We start from the raw sequence: 19,078 nt of genomic DNA on the forward strand, positions 1-19,078 counted from the left end.
AGTCACTAACATTTTACAACACAAAAAAGTCCTGTGAGTTTGCTGTGGGGGTATCCTGTTCAGCAGATAAATTGTAGAAAAAGTCCACTGCGCTCTCACTCCAATCAATATAACCTAGGAATAGGAGACATACTGCACATCGCGTAATCCTGTATTCACAAGTCCACACACTTCAAAAAAGCTTCAAAACAACCCGTGCAGTGTGAATCACAGTGCCCAAAACTCGTGACACCACCACCCGTATTCAAAGACGCTCACCAGATTCACACCACCTCGTTTTGTCAGGTGGGTCTCTCGCTTAATATTATGCTTCACTCGGATGCTTCAGTGAACCATACCGTATTGCTGGTACAAACTTATTTATTCCTTCATAAAACTTCAATAAAAAAACAATAAAATTTTATTGCGCAGTATGCTGTGACAATTGGCTTACAACCACGCTTCTCGCGCCAACTGGCTAAGCCATAACGTATGGATATCCTCCGGGGCGGCGTCTCGCTATCCGAAGCTCCCCGTGTTATTTTGGCTCCCTCTCGTACACCACCGCTGCTTCCTAGACGTGCTTGCGTCAGGCGTACTGGCTCCGCACTATGAGTTTCGTCATCAATCCAGACTCATGATGAGGAGGATATCCATACATTTATGAGGGCCCTAGGAACACTATTATGATACACCTTTTATCCTCTTGGAGCTTGTGAGTAGCCAGTTGGCGCGAGAAGCGTGGTTGTAAGCCAATTGTCACAGCATACTGCGCAATGAAATTTTAATGTTTTTTTTTATTGAAGTTTTATGAAGAAATAAATACGTTTGTACCAGCAATACGGTATGGTTCACTGAAGCATCCGAGTGAAGCATAATATTAAGCGAGAGACCCACCTGGCAAAACGAGGTGGTGTGAATCTCGTGAGATTGAATACGGGTGGTGGTGTCACGAGTTTTGGGCACTGTGGTTCACACTGCACGGGTTGTTTTTTGAAGTGTGTGGACATGTAAATTTGATGAAATACCACTGACAATGGTCTTTAGTGGCCCGTCTCTGGTCTGTCTCTTGCAATCTAACCCCTGCAGCCACAAGCTTCTCACCAATCATCCAGTTTCCTGCCGTGGCTGAGTTTCTTTTTTCTGCATGCGCAGAACGGCCACAGGGACAGGAGCGCGATCGAGGTCGCGTGCTACCAGGGCCTTGCAGGCACACTGGGTCGGGGAAAACGAAACTGAGCCACAGCAGGGAACCGGATGAATGGTGTGTATCAGCGTACGCACTGGACATCTGCAAGAGGCTGGTGGAAGCTCCAGGTAAGTGAAACTTTTTTCTTTTCACTTGGTTAAGGTTCCCTTTAAACTCTTTTTTTTTTACAGTTAAAGAGACTCAGAGAGAAAAATAATAATAGATTTATACATACCTGGGGCTTCCTCCAGCCCCATCAGCATGGATCGCTCCCACGTCGCCATCCTCTGCCGTCTCTATCGCCGGTGCCGAGTTCCGTCACTTCAGCCAGTCAGGGCCAGTCGATGCAAGCTCAGTGCACTCCCTCCGTACTGCGCAGGCACTTGCGTAAAGCAGGCGCCGGCAAGACAGAGGGAGTCCCTGCACATGTGTACAACTGGCCGTGTCTGGCGGAAGTTACGACATCTGGTACCGCCAATAGAGACGGCTGAGGACGGCGGCATGGGAGCGATACATGCTGATGAAGCGGGAGGAAGCCCCAGGTATGTATAAATCTATCATTTTTTTCCATCTCTGAAGTTAGGCATACACGGCTCGTTTTATATTATCATTCGAGCCGCTGATGGCTCGATTGATAATATTCAACCTGTCCGATACCCCGCCGGATCGACTCTGCGCTCAATACCGGCAGGAAGAACAATGGGAACAAACAAAAAGCTGATTAGCAGAGCCGGCGGGGACAAGTGGGAATCGATCCGCACGGACGAGCGGTGGCGCGCCGGCATCGAGCCGCTGGCTCGATACCGGCGCATTCTCGAGCCATGTATGCCCAGCTTGAGTCTCTTTAAGGTTCCCTTAAGATAATAATATGCACTGGATTGTAGGATCCATGGCATGTAGGAGAGGTGGAATGGAAAGAAATATTGGTATCTGGATCCTGCATGAACACACCTCTGTGCTTCCCTTAGGTAGCTTTGCCTCGGATGAGGTAGGGAACCCAAAGTGAAAGACATATGGAGGCTGACATATTTATTTATTTTTAAACATTGTACATTGCCTGGCTGTCCTGCTGATCCTCTGTCTGTAATACTTTTAGCCATATACCCTGAACAAGCATGCAGATCAGGTGTTTTCAACAAAAATCTGACAAGATTAGTTGCATGGTTGTTTCAAGGTTGTAATTTAGACACTATTGAACAGAAAGATCAGCAGGACAGCCAGGCAACTGGCATTGTATAAAAGGTAATACATTTGGCAGCCTCCATATGGCTCTCACCACTGTTTCCTTTTAAATCCTCGTACACATGGCTGACTTAACCACTTAACCCCCTTGGCGTTATGATTATTTCCGTATTTTAGGAACTAAAAGCGGTGCAATGTTTTTGCACCCTTTCAGACCCTAAAACCTGGAAAAAAAATCATGCTGCCAGGGAGATCTGCAGCAGTTTTTTCATTCACTCACCTCCCTAGCTCCTGTGCTGCAGTTATGCCTCCATCCTCTGGGTGGCGCTGCAACTCTAAAGTGAAATTGCTGGCTGTGGTCATGATGACAGCCGGCGATCTCACCAACAGGAAGCAGAGCCCCAGAGGAGAGGAAGAAGAATGCCAGCCGACGTCGGGATCCCCGGAAGGTATGTAGTGACGCTCCCGCTGCGCGCATTGCTCTGCATACAGCCTCCGGCGGCTACCCCGAGCAGAGGTCGGGATTACCGCTCTTAGCTGCAGTTTTTCCGCCCCGACCCTAGATCAGGAATACCGCCAAGTAGGTTAAGGACCACATGCTTACACCAGGCTATTTTTTACAATTCAGACCACTGCAGCTTTAAGGGCTAGCTGCAGGGCCCTACAACTCAGCACACAAGTGATTTCCCCCCCCCCCTCCTTTTCTGCCCACCAACAGAGATTTCTGTTGGTGGGCTCTGATCGCTGCTGCAGGCATTTGTTGTTTGATCTACTCACTCCCAGCGACACATCGACCGATGCTTCTGCCTCACCCCCGATCAACATATATTTTCCAATTATCAAAATCGTTTGAAATTTGATTGATCGGACATGTTGAGGTAATCGATTTTTTGACAGCTTCGATTACATTGATCAAATCTGTTGTGAATTGAACAGTAAAAATGGATACGTGTATGGACGCCCTTGTGCTTGAGGGATTGACTGAGTGAATTGTCTGCGTGAACTGAAGGCACTTAATCACTGCAGCATCAGGAATACAATTCTTACCATGTTTAGTACTGAAAGCAGTTTTCAATGGAAGGTTCATCATTTTATTTACTGAAAATCGACTGAGCCTAAACTAATTCACGTATGGTTAGCTCAAAGTAACAGAGAAGTTTCTGCAGAGTTCTACCTTTGAGCCACACTATATAGATTAACAAAAGTTTGCTTTCTTAAAACAGAAAGAATTTGCGATAATTCAGGTTGGAGTGAGTTTGAGATGTCTCCCAAGGCATCACTGCTGAATATAACTATATAGATTGTAAGCATGAGTAGTGTGACATCCCCATAGACCTCCTACAGCAGGGGTGACCAAACCTTTTAGGCCAAGGGCCATATCGCCATTCTTGAGAGTGATAGGGGGCCGAACTAGGGAAATCAAACACAATTTTTGCTGATTGCCATTAGGTACACTATTCCTGTGACATTTTGCCAAAACATTTCCACGTAAAATAATCCGTATACCGTGTGCAGTTAGCACAGTGGCAGTTGCTAATCAGTGCCTGTTACCGCTGCTGGTACAGTGGTGCCTGCTAATCAGTGGCTGTTACTGCTGCTGGCACAGTGGCAGATGCCAATCAGTGGCTGTTACTGCTGCTGGCACGGTGGCAGCTGCTAATCAGTGGCTGTTACTGCTGCTGGCACAGTGACAGCTGCTTATCAGTGGCTGTTACTGCTGCTGGCACAGTGACAGCTGCTAATCAGTGGCTGTTACTGCTTTTGGCACGGTGGCAGCTGCTAATCAGTGGCTGTTACTGCTGCTGGCACGGTGGCAGCTGCTAATCAGTGGCTGTTACTGCTGCTGGCACAGTGGCAGCTGCTAATCAGTGGCTGTTACTGCTGCTGGCACATTGGCAGCTGATAATCAGTTGCTGTTACTGCTGCTGGCACGGTGTCCGCTGCTAATCAGTGGCTGTTACGGCTGCTGGCACAGTGACAGCTGCTAATCAGTGTCTGTTACTGCTGCTGGCACAGTGACAGCTGCTAATCAGTGGCTGTTACTGCTTTTGGCACAGTGGCAGCTGCTAATCAGTGGCTGTTACTGCTGCTGGCACAGTGACAGCTGCTAATCAGTGGCTGTTACTGCTGCTGGCACAGTGACAGCTGCTAATCAGTGGCTGTTACTGCTTTTGGCATGGTGGCAGCTGCTAATCAGTGACTGTTACTGCTGCTGGCACGGTGTCCGCTGCTAATCAGTGGCTGTTACGGCTGCTGGCACAGTAACAGCTGCTAATCAGTGTCTGTTACTGCTGCTGGCACAGTGACAGCTGCTAATCAGTGGCTGTTACTGCTGCTGGCACGGTGGCAGCTGCTAATCAGTGGCCGTTACTGCTGCTGGCACAGTGGCAGTTGCTAATCAGTGGCTGTTACTGCTGCTGGAACAGTGACAGCTGCTAATCAGTGGCTGTTACTGTTGCTGGTACAGTGGCAGCTGCTAATCAGTGGCTGTTACTGCTGCTTGCACTGTGGCAGCTGCTAATCAGTGGCTGTTACTGCTGCTGGCACAGTGGCAGCTGCTAATCAGTGGCTGTTACTGCTCCACTGACGTCCCTTCCTGCAGCGCCGTCCACTTACAATACAGTGGGCGGCGCTGCAGGAAGTGACGTCAGTGGAGCGCACGCTGGATCGAGCGAGGAAGAGGTGAGTCCTCCCCGCCCACTGCCTCTTACGAGTTGCGCTTCTTATCTATTTAAGGCTGGAGGGGAGCGGAGGACGGGGGACCCAGGCGAGGGAGGGGGGGGGGCGACCCCCCTCCCCGCCGCTAGGCCCAATACCCCCGTCCTGCCCGCTACCCCTCCAGCTGGGCGGCCGTCTCCCCGCACCCACCAATGGGCGGATGCCGCCCCTAGAAATTTGCCGCCTGAGGCAAAAGTTTCACCCGGCCTCATGAGCGGGCCGGCCCTGGCTACTTGGCATGCGTGTTCTACAGTGTGTAGTACCAGACCCTATAAAGTTAGTGGATTGTGTCACACTGTCTATGTCTACAATTCCCTTTCCATTTCAGTAAAAGAACAGATAAAGTATATATTTTTAATCAATTGCAAGTTATGTTCAACAAAACATTAAATGGAAGCAAAATCTACTAAAAACGGAGGCCCTCTTGATCGAAGTTTCATCATTTTGTCAGTCAAACACTGATTGTTTTAAGGTGGCCACTAATGATCCAACCTTTTTCATCCAATCTTACCATTTCTATGTAATATAAGGGAACTGACTAAATTATCCATTCAGTATATTCACTCACTTTACCCTTATACTACATATATTTGGTAAGATTGGATGAAAAAGATTGGATCATTAGTGGCCACCATAAGGCTGTTGTGGGGGGCACAGGCAGTAGTTTCATTCCAAGAGAGTGCTATGTGAGGCCGGCACTGAGAGGTGACTGTTCCAGCATGCTCCACTGCAAATCCTCTGTATGGGGGGTGTACCACCTAATATTGGTGCACATATGGAGGTAATACCTATACTGGGAGCACATCTGGTATCGAAAGAGGACACGGTACTCAGGATCTGTAGTAGCAAACAAGCTGTATTGGAGCAGACGATACACTACATGTTTCGGACGGAGCCCACAGGCAGATGCTAATCAGTGACTTACTGCTGCTGGCACAGTGCCAGCTACTAATTAGTGCCTGTTACTGCTGCTGGCACAGTGGCAGCTGCAATCTATACCTGAGAGTGGAGCTACCGTTACTGGGAGCATATCTAGCTACCTATACTGGGGAAGGGGGCTTTTAAAATACTGGGGGCAAACATGGCTACCTATGCTGGGGAAGGGGAGTAATGCTGGAGGCACATCCCTCTATCGGAGGGCTACCTAATACTGGGGCCACATTCCTCTATCTATACTGGAGAGGAGGGCTACCTAATACTGGGGACATATCTGGCTACCTATACTGGGGAGGGGGACTACCTAATACTGGGGACATATATGTCTACCTATACTGGGGAGGGGGGCTACCTAATACTGGGGACATATATGGCTACCTATACTGGGGAGGGGGGCTACCTAATACTGGGGACATATCTGGCTACCTATACTGGGGAGGGGGGCTACCTAATACTGGGGACATATATGGCTACCTATACTGGGGAGGGGGGCTACCTAATACTGGGGACATATCTGGCTACCTATACTGGGGAGGGGGGCTACCTAATACTGGGGACATATCTGGCTACCTATACTGGGGAGGGGGCTACCTAATACTGGGGACATATATGGCTACCTATACTGGGGAGGGGGGCTACCTAATACAGGGGGCATATCTGGCTACCTATACTGGGGAGGGGGACTACCTAATACTGGGGACATATATGGCTACCTATACTGGGGAGGGGGGCTACCTAATACTGGGGACATATATGGCTACCTATACTGGGGAGGGGGGCTACCTAATACTGGGGACATATCTGGCTACCTATACTGGGGAGGGGGACTACCTAATACTGGGGACATATATGGCTACCTATACTGGGGAGGGGGGCTACCTAATACTGGGGACATATATGGCTACCTATACTGGGGAGGGGGGCTACCTAATACTGGGGACATATCTGGCTACCTATACTGGGGAGGGGGGGCTACCTAATACAGGGGGCATATCTGGCTACCTATACTGGGGAGGGGGGCTACCTAATACTGGGGTCCCATTATATAAACTGGGGAGGGGGGCTACCTAATACTGGGGGCATATCTGGCTACCTATACTGGGGAGGGGGGCTACCTAAAACTGGAGTCACAGCCCATATCTATACTGGGGGAGGGGGGCTTCTTAATACTGGAACACATGCCACTATCTATACTGGGGTGGGGGAGGCTTCCTTATACTGGGGCACATGCTGCTATCTAGACTAGAGGGGGGGGGGGAGGGAGGCTTTCTAGTACAGGGGGCATATCTGGCTACCTATACTGAGGAGGGAGGCTGTCTAATACTGGGGGCGCATCCTGCTATCTATGCTGGGGATTGGGGCTACCTAATACTGGGGGTTTATTTTGCTTGTTCAGGATCTGTGACTAAGAGTATTGAAGGCAGAGGATCAGCAAGATAGCCAGGCAACTGGTACTGCTTAAAAGGAAATAAATATGGCAGCATTCATATCCCCCTCGCTTCAGTTGTCTTATAAAGCATAGTTCCCAACCCTGTCCTCAAGGCCCACCAACAGTGCTTATTTTGCAGAAAACCAAAAACATGCACAGGTGAGGTAATTAGTGTCTCAGCAGAGCTGATTAACTACCTCTGTGAATTTCCACAAAACATTCACTGTTGGTGGGCTTTGAGGACAGGGTTGGGGAACACTGCAAGGATACTGAGCACTGTCTTCTTAATATTTTAAAAACAAACCTCCCCATAAGGTACAAAGTATGCTGTTTTTGCATCTAATCAGACTACACCTCCCAGCATGCATCGCGGTGTGCGCACCTGCATGACCCCACCGGGAAGCTCAAATTTCCCACTTACCTGCGACTTATGTGGTCAGGAGATCCAGAGCAGGGCGGGGACCAGAGGATCAGCACCCCGTAGGTAAATGCTCCCCTCAAAACCAGCGCCAATCCCTTGTGGGGCAGTTCATTTTTTAAGAATGAAAGAAACAATGTTCAGTGCCCTTTAAGATATTGTCAGGTTTATTTTTGTACAACTTGTTAATCTTAGATGTCACTATAGCTGCTGAGCACCGACCATCTCTGTTCCCATTTATGGGCAGTCTTTATACTGCAAGGTCCTGTGAAGTTCATTATCACCAGCATCAGTTAGACTTGCTACTTGTAAATGTTCAGGGAGTCCTTTGTAGGGTTAGCTGCTTCCTGTTCCTGGCCTGCTGTCACCCTTGTGAATTGTTTTCCTCTCGCTCTCTCCCCATCCTGTGCCATATCCCACACTTGCCAGTTGTCAGCCTCATCCTGTTCCTTCACCTTGGATCTCTATTCCCTCTTCCCTTTCTCCTTCGCAGCAGTATATATAGCCCTCCACTCTCTGCAGTGTCTCTAATTATGGGCATTGTTTGACGGTAATGGTCCAGGCTCACTTAACTTTACTTTGTGCTCTTATTATATTTGGACTCCTCTGAGGGACAGTTAGCGACAAGAATATATATACTCTGTAAAGGTGCTGCAGAAGATGTTGATGTTATATAAATACTAGATAATAATATTCACTGAACGTTGCCCTGTTTGAAGCCGATGTGCATGTAAAGTTTAGTAAGCAATACATAGATGGCGTAGTTCATGCAAGCATTTAGTGCATACAACGCATAAGTTCCCCCGTTACATGTCTTGTTGTATGCCCCCCTAATGCTTAGTTCTCAACTGTCCCTCTTTTGGAGGGACAGTCCCTCTTTGGGAACCAAATCCCTCTGTCCCTCTTTCTTCCTCATTTGTCCCTCTTTCAGAACTCATGTAAAGCTCCGTATTCATCTTTGTATTTTTTCTACAGAAAATGTGTTTAACTGACATTAAACTTTATTCCCATCAATTGAAATTGATATATTTCTTATTTTAAAATGTTAAAAGTAAGAAAAACTACTGATGATAGAATAGACCAGTGTGGTTTGAATGATAAAACAACATCATTTGGTTCTGATTTTTTTGTGAAATGCATGACAGGGGTGTGACTGTTGTGACTGGCGCATGTCTTAAAGAGAATCTGTACTCTAAAATTCTTACAGCAAAAAGTATACCATTTGTAACGATTGGTGTCAGCACACAGAGAATCTCTGATTATTGGTGATCTGCAGTATAACCAACAATACAGACGCTATACCGATTATGTGTGATCTGCAGAATCACCAATAATACCAGTATAGCTTAACACAGGACACCAGTGTGGTAAAGTGTTTGGTGCAACAGTAAGAAAGGTTATCTCCCGAGGAGCGGGAGATACAGACACTACTGCAGCCAAGGATTCCCTGATGGATTGGGAATCAGATTGTACTGCAGCCAGTGGACTCCTATGGGATAGAGCCCCCTGACTGAACTGCAAGAAGGACTTCCTGAGGAACAGGTACCCCTTGCAGCTACGACACCTGGAGGGTTAGTGACACTAGTAGTACGGTAAGACTAATCACTCGAGGGATGAGTGACAGCAAGGATCAGACAGGCCAGGTCGGCAACACACGAGCAGATAAGGTACAGAGACAGAAGGCTGATTCGGTAAACGGGTACAGGCAAGGTTGGCAATTGATAGACAGATGGGCGGAGGTACAGAATCAGAAAGCAAGAGAGAGGTCAACAGAGCCAGAGGTCATAACAAATATCAATAAGCACAATCCTAGTCTGAGGTGTGAGGTCCTTGGTCTCGACACCCGGGAACTAGTCTGAAGTATAACACAGTATCCTGTGCTAGGGTGTGAGGTCCTTGGTCTCAACACCCGGGAACTGATCTAAAGTATAACACAGTAATGACACAGTAATCCTATACTTGGGTGTGAGGTCCTTGGTCTCAACACCCCGTAACTGGTCTAAAGTATAACACAGTAATGACACAGTAATCCTATACTTGGGTGTGAGGTCCTTGGTCTCAACACCCCGGAACTGGTCTAAAGTATAACACAGTAAACTACAAGAGCGGAATCTGGCTAAGTGTGAATTCCCAGTTCCAACTGGTTCAAACACACTGTAGGATCTGACTGAGGTCTGAGTGCTCACATGTTAGTATTCGCAACGGCAGACCACCGGCAACTGCCAACCAAGTACTATATATACTCACGGCGCTCCGCAGCGCCGCCCCAGCCACTCAGCCAATTAGAAGTCCAGCCGGGATCAGCTGATCTGCCTGATCAGCTGATACCACTCCTGCTGGCATAAAGGTCCTGTCTTCTGGTCCTGTCTTCTGGCGCGCGCGCACGTAGCTCCCCATCTGTGTGCACAAGAAGGTCCAGACAAACTAGACACATGTTGCTGCGCGGAAATCGCCGGCCTGAACGCGGAGATAGCCGCCCTGCCGCTAGACCGCACGGCGGCATCTCCGCTATTCATTACACCATTCTATTCATTATGTTCTCTTGGGCCCCTCTGTGCTGTTTCTGCCACTCATTGCTGCAATCCTGGCTTGTAATTGCCAGTTTTAGGTAGTGTTTACAAACAAAAGACATGGCATGTGATAGGCTGAGAGGAGCTCAGTCTGTGACTCACACAGAGCCTGCAGGGGGCGTGGAGAGGGTGTGCATAGCTTCTATCCTATCACAAGCAGTGCAGCACATTCCAGCCTGAGTGCCTGAGCCCGACAAAGCCGTCAAAGGAAAGAAGATTAGATTATATAACAGAGATAATACAGCCACTGTGCAACTAGGAAAGGCTGCAGTAAGACAGACCATATTACAACAGGTATAGGAACTTATAGGATAGAAGAAATAAGGCGGAAAATTTTGTTACAGGGTCTCTTTAATGTGTCCCTCTTTCTTATCTCAAAAAGTTGGGAGGAATGATTTATGTAATGCTCACTAAACTTTATGTGCGCTATTAACTCAACAAATTTTAGTTAATCTGGCCCGAAGTGTGGAGGTGTGTGGTGTGGGAATAGAGGTGCCTCTTAGCAGGTGCGTAACAATAGACCCTGCAAGGGATGCAGCCGTAGGGGGGCCCAGAAGCCACAGGAGGGCACAGTCCTGAGAGACTGAAAACCATGGGCAAGGAGAGAAGAAGCTTTCTGCTCTCTGCATAATTGTTCTAATGACTGGTCAGCCACTGATAAGGAATCATACAAAGTTTTGCAAACAAAGATTTGTAGACAGTCCCTATTCATTGTGCATCAGGCTCCTGTGTACAGTGCCCAGCTGCCTTGGTGGAAGGGGGCCCCATCCAAAGTTATGCAGGGTGGCCCAGTGATTTCTAGTTACGCCCCTGCCTCTTAGCCTGAGAAAGATAGCATTGCGCCCCCTGCCAGCCTAATGGTGACCAGAAGCAATGCATTCTGATCCAGAGGCGGACATAGGCCCGTGCAGGCTGTGCAGTCGCACAGGGGCCCCATGTCCTCTAGAGCAGGGCTTTTCAACCTTTTCAGTAATTGTACCACTTTTATTGCCTGAACCTTGTCAAGTACCACCAGTCTGCCTGCACAGTAGATTGGACGCAATCGGGCTTGGTTGTTTCTGCTGGAGCCTGAATGGAGAGCAGCTACTGCACATGCAAACACAACGAGGAGAACTTCGGGGCTCCCAGCACTGGATCCCCTCTACTTAGGAGGAAGGGGGAAACCTCTTTAGGATACAAAGGCCCCCCTCCCTGAGGTAAGTACCCCCCCGGGGCACTTTTTTCTTACAGGTACACTTTAAGAAAAAGAGGCATTTCGGAGGGAAAAAGTAGGAGGCATTGGTGGGGAAAAAAGACTACAATTAGATTGTTAGCCGACAGATTGTCAGTATTGGCAATCTAGAGGTAGATTGCCAATATAGATAGCCTTACAAGTTCCTTACTCCCCCCTCCCTCCCTACCCACTTAATTATAGATAGCCTGGCCCACCACCAGAGAGCTGAGAGCTTGGCAGTGACTCACCACAAAGTTCGGCTCCCCCCTTGCTCACTCCTTGCTGTGCTGCCCTGCAATATAGTTCACACCTCAGATCATCAGTAAGCCAGCCGCAGTGAAGAGACAGCCAGGCAAGCGGTGCATGGTGACGGCGTGTATACTTCAAATACAGGACGTGAGCAGTGATGTCACTTTCTGTATCTGCGCCATAACTGTGCACCGTTGGCACATCGTTAGTGTGGAGGAGACAGCCAGTCGCCTCCACACTAATCTGAGGTCTGAAGTATGCTGCAGAGAAGCACAGCAAGGAGCGAGGGAGGGGGAGCTAAACTTTGTGGAGGCAGGACAGGACCAGGACAAGTGGCAGGTGGACAAAAAAGTGGCAGGCAAATCTGGTGTGTACCACCTGGCCAACAGCAAAGTACCACTGGTGGCAAGCGTACCACAGGTGCAAAGCTCTGATCTAGACAGATTAGCCTGTCTAATTAGGCCTTATCAACAAGTAAACAGCAAGTGTAAATTAGGGCTGTCAGGTGTGCCACTCTATGCCATAGTTTGGGCTAATATGAAAACACAGGAGGTTAACCCTTTTGTGCTCCTAGGACACCAGAAAGTAAACACTGCAGGGTTTTTGTAAGATTTCTGTAAGTTGAAACAAAGAAATGTTTTTCTTTAAAGTTATTATGCTGTTGCTTATCTCCTTAGAGCAGAGAGGAAGCTCTGAGTTCAGGTCAGTTTCAAAAGCTGACAGAACCAACAGGTTTTGGACTAGTCCTCACGATGGAGTTGGATGGACAGTTGGAAAATGACAGTTGGAAAATGACAGTTGGAAAATGGCAGTTAAAAATTACAGTTGGAAAATAGCATTTTGAAAAAGGCAGTTAAAAATTACAGTTAAAAAATGGCAGTTGAAAAATGGCAGTTGAAAAATATCAATTGAAAAATGACAGTTGGAAATTTGCAGTTGGAAAATGACAGTTGTAAAATGACAGTTGGAAAATGGCAGTTGGAAAATGACAGTTAGAAAATGGCAGTTGGAAAATGACAGTTGGAAAATGGCAGTTGGAAAATGGCAGTTGAAAATGACAGTTGGAAAATGGCATTTGTAAAATGACAGTTGAAAAATGGCAGTTGTAAAATGACAGTTGTAAAATGGCAGTTGTAAAATGACAGTTGAAAATGACAGTTGAAAAATGGCAGTTGGAAAATGGCAGTTGGAAAATGACAGCTGGAAAATGACAGTTGAAAAATGACAGTTGGAAAATGGCAGTTGGAAAATGGCAGTTGGAAAATGACAGTTGGAAAATGGCAGTTGAAAATGGCAGTTGGAAAATGACAGTTGGAAAAATGACAGTTGGAAAATGGCAGTTGGAAAATGACAGTTGAAAAATGACAGTTGGAAAATGGCAGTTGGAAAATGGCAGTTGGAAAATGACAGTTGGAAAATGGCAGTTGAAAAATGACAGTTGGAAAATGGCAGTTGGAAAATGACAGTTGGAAAATGGCAGTTGGAAAATGACAGTTGAAAAATGCCAGTTGTAAAATGGCAGTTGGAAAATGACAGTTGAAAATGACAGTTGAAAAATGACAGTTGGAAAATGGCAGTTGAAAAATGACAGTTGGAAAATGGCAGTTGGAAAATAACAGTTGGAAAATGGCAGTTGGAAAATGATAGTTGAAAATGACAGTTGGAAAATGGCAGTTGAAAAATGGCAGTTGAAAAATGGCAGTTGGAAAATGACAGTTGGAAAATGGCAGTTGAAAAATGACAGTTGGAAAATAGCAGTTGGAAAATGACAGTTGGAAAAAATTACAGTTAAAAATGGCAGTTAGAAAATAGCAGTTGGAAAATGGCAGTTGAAAAATGACAGTTGGAAAATGGCAGTTGGAAAAGTGGCAGTTGGGAATGGCAGTTGAAAATGGCAGTTAGAAAATTACAGTTGGAAAATGGCAGTTGGAAAATGACGGTTAGAAAATGGGAGTTTACATGAATCCAGGCTACATTTTTTGGATCCAACTGTAATCTGTTATGATTATGGCCACTCACTTGGGGCCCCTTTATTTATTCTGCACAGGGGCCCACTGTTGGATTTGTCCGCCACTGTTTCGATCATTGCAGTCGATTGGAAGAGATTGTTCGGGCCCACCAACAGATAGACAAATTAGATGCAACCGATTAGACTAAGGCTGGTTTCACACCAGGACATTGCGTTTTAGGGGACGTTAAGGTGGCATAACGTGCCCCTAACGCAACGCCTGGTGCTCTCTGATGTGGACGTCAGAGTGAGCCGCGTTATGCAGCTCACTCTGGCATCCGTGATGCCGTGATGCATACTCTTGGACGCATGCGGCATCACGTGGTCCCGCCCGGCCAATCGCCGCACAGAGCGGCCGCTCCAGGAAGTAAACACTGCACGTCACTGAGTGCAGTGAATATTAATTAGCCATGTGCCTGGCCGCTCTCCGCTCCTCCCCAACATTACTGAGCATGTGCAAACAGTCTAACGCGGCTCTGCCACTTATAAAGTACTGCATGCAGTACGTTGTTTTATGGCGCAGCGTTACTAAGTAACGCAACGTGGGCACTGTGAACAGCCCATTGATTTTTCATTGCTGGGCGGTGGGGTGCGTTACAGGGTGCTCTAACGTGCGCCTGTAACGTCCCACTGTGAAACCAGCCTTAACCCTCCAGGCGGTTTGCTAAAAATCCGCCAGGGGGCAGCAAATTCGTTTTTTTTTTTTTTTAATTTTTCTTTTTTATGTAGCGAGACAAGGTCTCGCTACATGATAGCCGCTGCTCAGCGGCATCTCCCAGCCCCTCCGATCGCCGATCAGGAGATCCCATTCAAAGAACGGGATCTCCTGGAGGGCTTCCCCCGTCGCCATGGCGACGGGCGGGATGACGTCACCGACGTCATCGACGTCGTAGCGTCAAAGGGGACTCTGGTCCACCCCACAGCGCTGCCTGGCACTGATTGGCCAGGGAGCGCACGGGGTCTGGGGTGGGGGGGGGCGGCCGCGGCGCGACAAGTAGCGGCGGATCGGCGGGTAGCGGCGGCGATCGCATTGCACACGCAGCTAGCAAAGTGCTAGCTGCGTGTAGCAAAAAAAAATTATGCAAATCGGCCCAGCGGGGCCTGAGCGGTGCCTTCCGGCGGCATAGCCCGTGCTCGGCACGGGCTTACCGCCAGGGAGGTTAAAGAATAAGAATGATCACTAGAACCAGGGCCAGCTTTAGGTTTCACAATGCGGTGAACGAAAACTTGGCTTTGGCGACCCTCCCAGGGGGATTTCGACACCCGCTCATTACACAACACTGACAAATGAACAATGAACGAGCACACTGGGGAACTGAATAGAGATAAAATTGCAGTGCGTATGAAGAGCACAGCAACTTCTCCGTTACTTACGCCAGTTGTATCGCGCATGCTTCACTGGCAACACACAAATTATTTAGATAAGATGGGCTGCACTAGTACCCAACTAGCATAATTAACGCTGCCTCCACATGCCAGTTTAACCACTATGAATATGCCCCTTTGTGTTTTTGTGCTTGTATATTAATCATGACCCAAACTGTTGCCAAACAATTGATATGTGATTGTTAAAGGAAAGGTTCAAGCAAGATAAAAAAATGAGTTTCACTTACCTGGGGTTTCTGCCAGCCCCATGCAGCCATCCTGTGCCCTCGTAGTCGCTTACTGCTGCTCCAGTCCCCCGCTGGCAGCTTGCCGACCTCGGAGGTCGGCGGGACGCATTGCGTACATTTTTACGCATTCCCGCTAGTGCAGGAACATTAACACATACATTTTTACGCGTTACTGGTTCAATGCGTACAAATTTACGAATTGAACCAGTAACGCGTAAAAATGTATGTGTTAATGTTCCTGCACTAGCGGGAATGCGTAAAAATGTACGCAATGCGTCCCGCCGACCACTGAGGTCGGCAAGCTGCCAGCGGGGGACTGGAGCAGCAGTAAGCGACTACGAGGGCACAGGATGGCTGCATGGGGCTGGTAGAAGCCCCAGGTAAGTGAAACTCATTTTTTTATTTTGCTTGGACATTCCCTTTAAGGGCAACAGTGACTGTGCATGTGTGTGCACAATTATGCTGGGATACACCATGAGATTTTTTTGACAGATAGATGGTTCAATAGATAATTTCTGACAGGTCCGAACTGATTTTCAATCATCTTTCTGATCGATTTCTCATAGAAGTAAATGAAAAACGATCAGACAGTAAATCTGCTGATACATCTCATCCTGTATTCCCAGCATTAGTAAAGGTCTGGGTGAAAGAAGGAGGGCTGGTAAGAGGGTACTGTGAAGTGAGAACAAAAGGGTTTGCTGAGGGGGAGGGGGGAGACAGTGAGGATATTGAAAGTGCTGGCGGTGGCTGGGGAAAGAGGGTATTTCTGAAGGTGTGTGTGTGTGTGTGTGGGTGGGTGTGGGTGGGGGGGGGGGGTTGGTTTTAGGGGGAGGATGGGGTGAGAGGCTTACTGAGGGTCTGGATGGCGATAGTGAGGCTACTGAGGATACTGGGGTTGGATGGAGAGAGAGGGCCAGGGCAGTTTTTAGACTTTATAGCTGTCAGGTAGCAAGAGAGGTACTCCCCAGTATAGGAAGCCAGAAAGAGCATCCCCGGTATAAGAAAGCCAGAGAGGGCACCCTCAGTAATTATGTGGCAAGAGAGAGTACCTAAGAATGCAGACAGCCCAAATCCAATATAGGACTCAACCCTCCACGGATGCTTTTTCCAATGCTCATATTGTATTTCTGTAGAAATTAGTGGTAACACAGTGGGCCAGTGGCCCATTGTCAAATGCTTGGCCTCCCATCATTCCTTCCCCAGTGTAGGTAGCCATATGTGCCACCAGTATTAGTGGACTGCACTGGCCCACTGTGTTACCAGGATTACTTGTGTAGCGCTTGCGCAGCAAAGCAAAAATTGTGGGAGAAAAGCACCCAAGTGTGAATGGGCCCTAAAGCTGCAGCATAAATTTTACTGATAAGTAACTAATTACAAGCCATTAAACTCCTGTATGGCAAAGTAAAACATCTGAATGCAAGGCCAATAGTTCAAGATGGGAAATGTAAAGTATCAAAAGACTAAATCATCTGAGACAGTATAAACATGAAACTTGCATTTTCAGCTTCTACTGAATACTGTGCAAAATAAGACTGTGGAACTCCAGGAAAGTCCTATATACTGTATATGCAGGTACTTTACAAAACAGCCGTTTATGTCATCAGTGTATTTTCAGTTCACATTCGCTTTTTTAAAATCTGTACACATTTCAGATTTTTCTTGACAGAAACCATTATTTACTGGGCATTTTTTATTGAATTTAATATCTACAAGTAATCTACTCAATAAAGCAAATAGTGTGTAGCTTTAAGTACATCTGTCACACCTAAAATCACCTCCACACATTCCAACATTTGGCGCTGGGTGGGATTTCCGTCACTGTCTAGGCCGTTTACATCACACAGATTTACAGGTAATGGGATCTAAAATAGGGACCGTCCTCTACAGCAGGAAACAAACTGATGTTTGTCTCTGACATGGAATGATATCTAGAGGAAGAAGGGTTTTCCTGATAAAGTCTTGTTTCCTCTCTGCTGCGGATGCTGTACGTCTTCATAAAGAATTGTGTCTCCTTTCAGAATTCTTCAGTTGTTATGTAGAATAGCATTTTATTGGTGTCTCCTCACACTGACACAATGGATGCCACTGCAATTTTTGCAATCATTGTTCTTCATAAGCGACCTTTATCTGGTGATGGCCAAAAAAAGGATTTAGATATTACATTACTGCAGTGGTTATACATCACATAGTGCTACATTCTCTGCTGCTGCAATAAAACTTTGGTCTGGGTCTTACATAGCTCCCAACTGTCCCTCTTTTGGAGGGATAGTCCCTCTTTAGGAGCCCTGTCCCTCTGTCCCTCTTTCCTCCTCATTTGTCCCTCCTTCAGGACTTTGTCCCTCATTTTATGCAAATATATATATTTCTATACTAAAAAATGTGTTTGACTCTAAACTTTATTCCCATCCTTTAAATTGATATACAGTATTACTAATTTTAAAATGTTAATATGAAGTAAAATGAACCAGGATAAAAAGGACCGGTGTGGTTTGAATTATAAAACAACATATTTTTCTCATGAAATCTTTATGGCATGCTTGACTAGGGGTGTGGTGGGGCCGTGATCAGGGGTGTGGCAGGGGCGTGGTTTAAGTGTTCCTCTTTCTCATCTCAAAAAGTTGGGAGGTATGGTCTTATCTAGGTCTGAAATTTTTCGAGGCTGAAACCATCTGATTCCACAACACACCTACCACTTTGAGGCCAGTTTCACACTAGCCACCAGCGTTTTGGATGTGGTGCGACTGGATGATTGCGCGCTAAAAAGAGGCCTCGTATACACCCTCATTGATGCACGGTAATGTAATTTTTGGCAGCAAACCAAACTATAAATAAGGTTCTCTAGCGCTCACTTTCTGTGGCCGAAATATGATTCGCAATGAAGTGTACTGTGAAAATTTGCTTCTGCGCACTGCTGGTCTACACATGTTGCCCTTTATAAAAACAATAAAAACAAAAATATAGTTAGTCGTAATAAGCATAGTAAAACATTGGTAAATATCGCCGATACCACAACTACACCTAACCCTACTCTCACACAGAATCCTCCCTCTACCAATGCCCTAAGACCCCCCTGGGGGTGTCCAACCCTTAGACCCCCCCCCCCCCCCCCGGTGATGCCTAACTCTAATCTTAATCCTTTTGCATTTTTATTACTGTTATTTTAACATATTTATTATTTTATGTTAGATGAAGAAACAATACAAATCTTGTTATAGACAATATCTTAAAATTTTGGCTATACCCCATGCCCTTTTTTCCAGGCACCCTTATTTGATGTATGCAGTTTAACAGCCTTCACAGCCCTCCTATGACATCGACATGTTATGGTGCAGCAATGGTAATACAGTAAAAGACCCATTATGCGGCACCAACAGCGATTGGCTGATGCCGGGTAAGTGTAGTTTCTGGTTGCTTGAGAGTCAATGTTTAAATAGACCTAGCTAATACAGTACTATACTCCACAGTGTATGCTTACCATAAACTCTGTATTAATGTTCAAATACAGTAATGAAAAACAAATTAGGACAAAGGACAATCTTAAATCAATGTAACAGAGGTTTATTACTGTATAAAG

The 19,078-nt window shown here is 46.8% G+C and overlaps 1 protein-coding gene and 1 long non-coding RNA gene across 2 annotated transcripts in view; one reads left to right on the forward strand and one right to left on the reverse strand.

Annotated features, from left to right (window-relative positions):
• The window catches only part of LOC137534223 (uncharacterized), a 220,933-nt gene that overhangs the window by 60,206 nt on the left and 141,649 nt on the right, over nt 1–19,078 (forward strand). The gene's annotated exons all lie outside the window — the stretch shown is intronic.
• Nucleotides 17,177–19,078, reverse strand: part of LOC137534220 (glycine N-acyltransferase-like) — a 95,926-nt gene continuing 94,024 nt past the window's right edge. Inside the window, exons 7-8 of the mRNA XM_068255627.1 lie at nt 18,354–18,434; nt 17,177–17,631 (exon numbers count right to left, since the gene is read on the reverse strand). Of these exons, the coding sequence (XP_068111728.1) occupies nt 17,605–17,631; nt 18,354–18,434 (108 nt within the window). The 3' untranslated portion in view covers nt 17,177–17,604. The remainder of the gene's footprint in view (nt 17,632–18,353; nt 18,435–19,078) is intronic.

Source organism: Hyperolius riggenbachi, chromosome 10 (genome assembly GCF_040937935.1).
Source record: "Hyperolius riggenbachi isolate aHypRig1 chromosome 10, aHypRig1.pri, whole genome shotgun sequence".
NCBI classification, from domain to species: Eukaryota; Metazoa; Chordata; class Amphibia; order Anura; family Hyperoliidae; genus Hyperolius; species Hyperolius riggenbachi.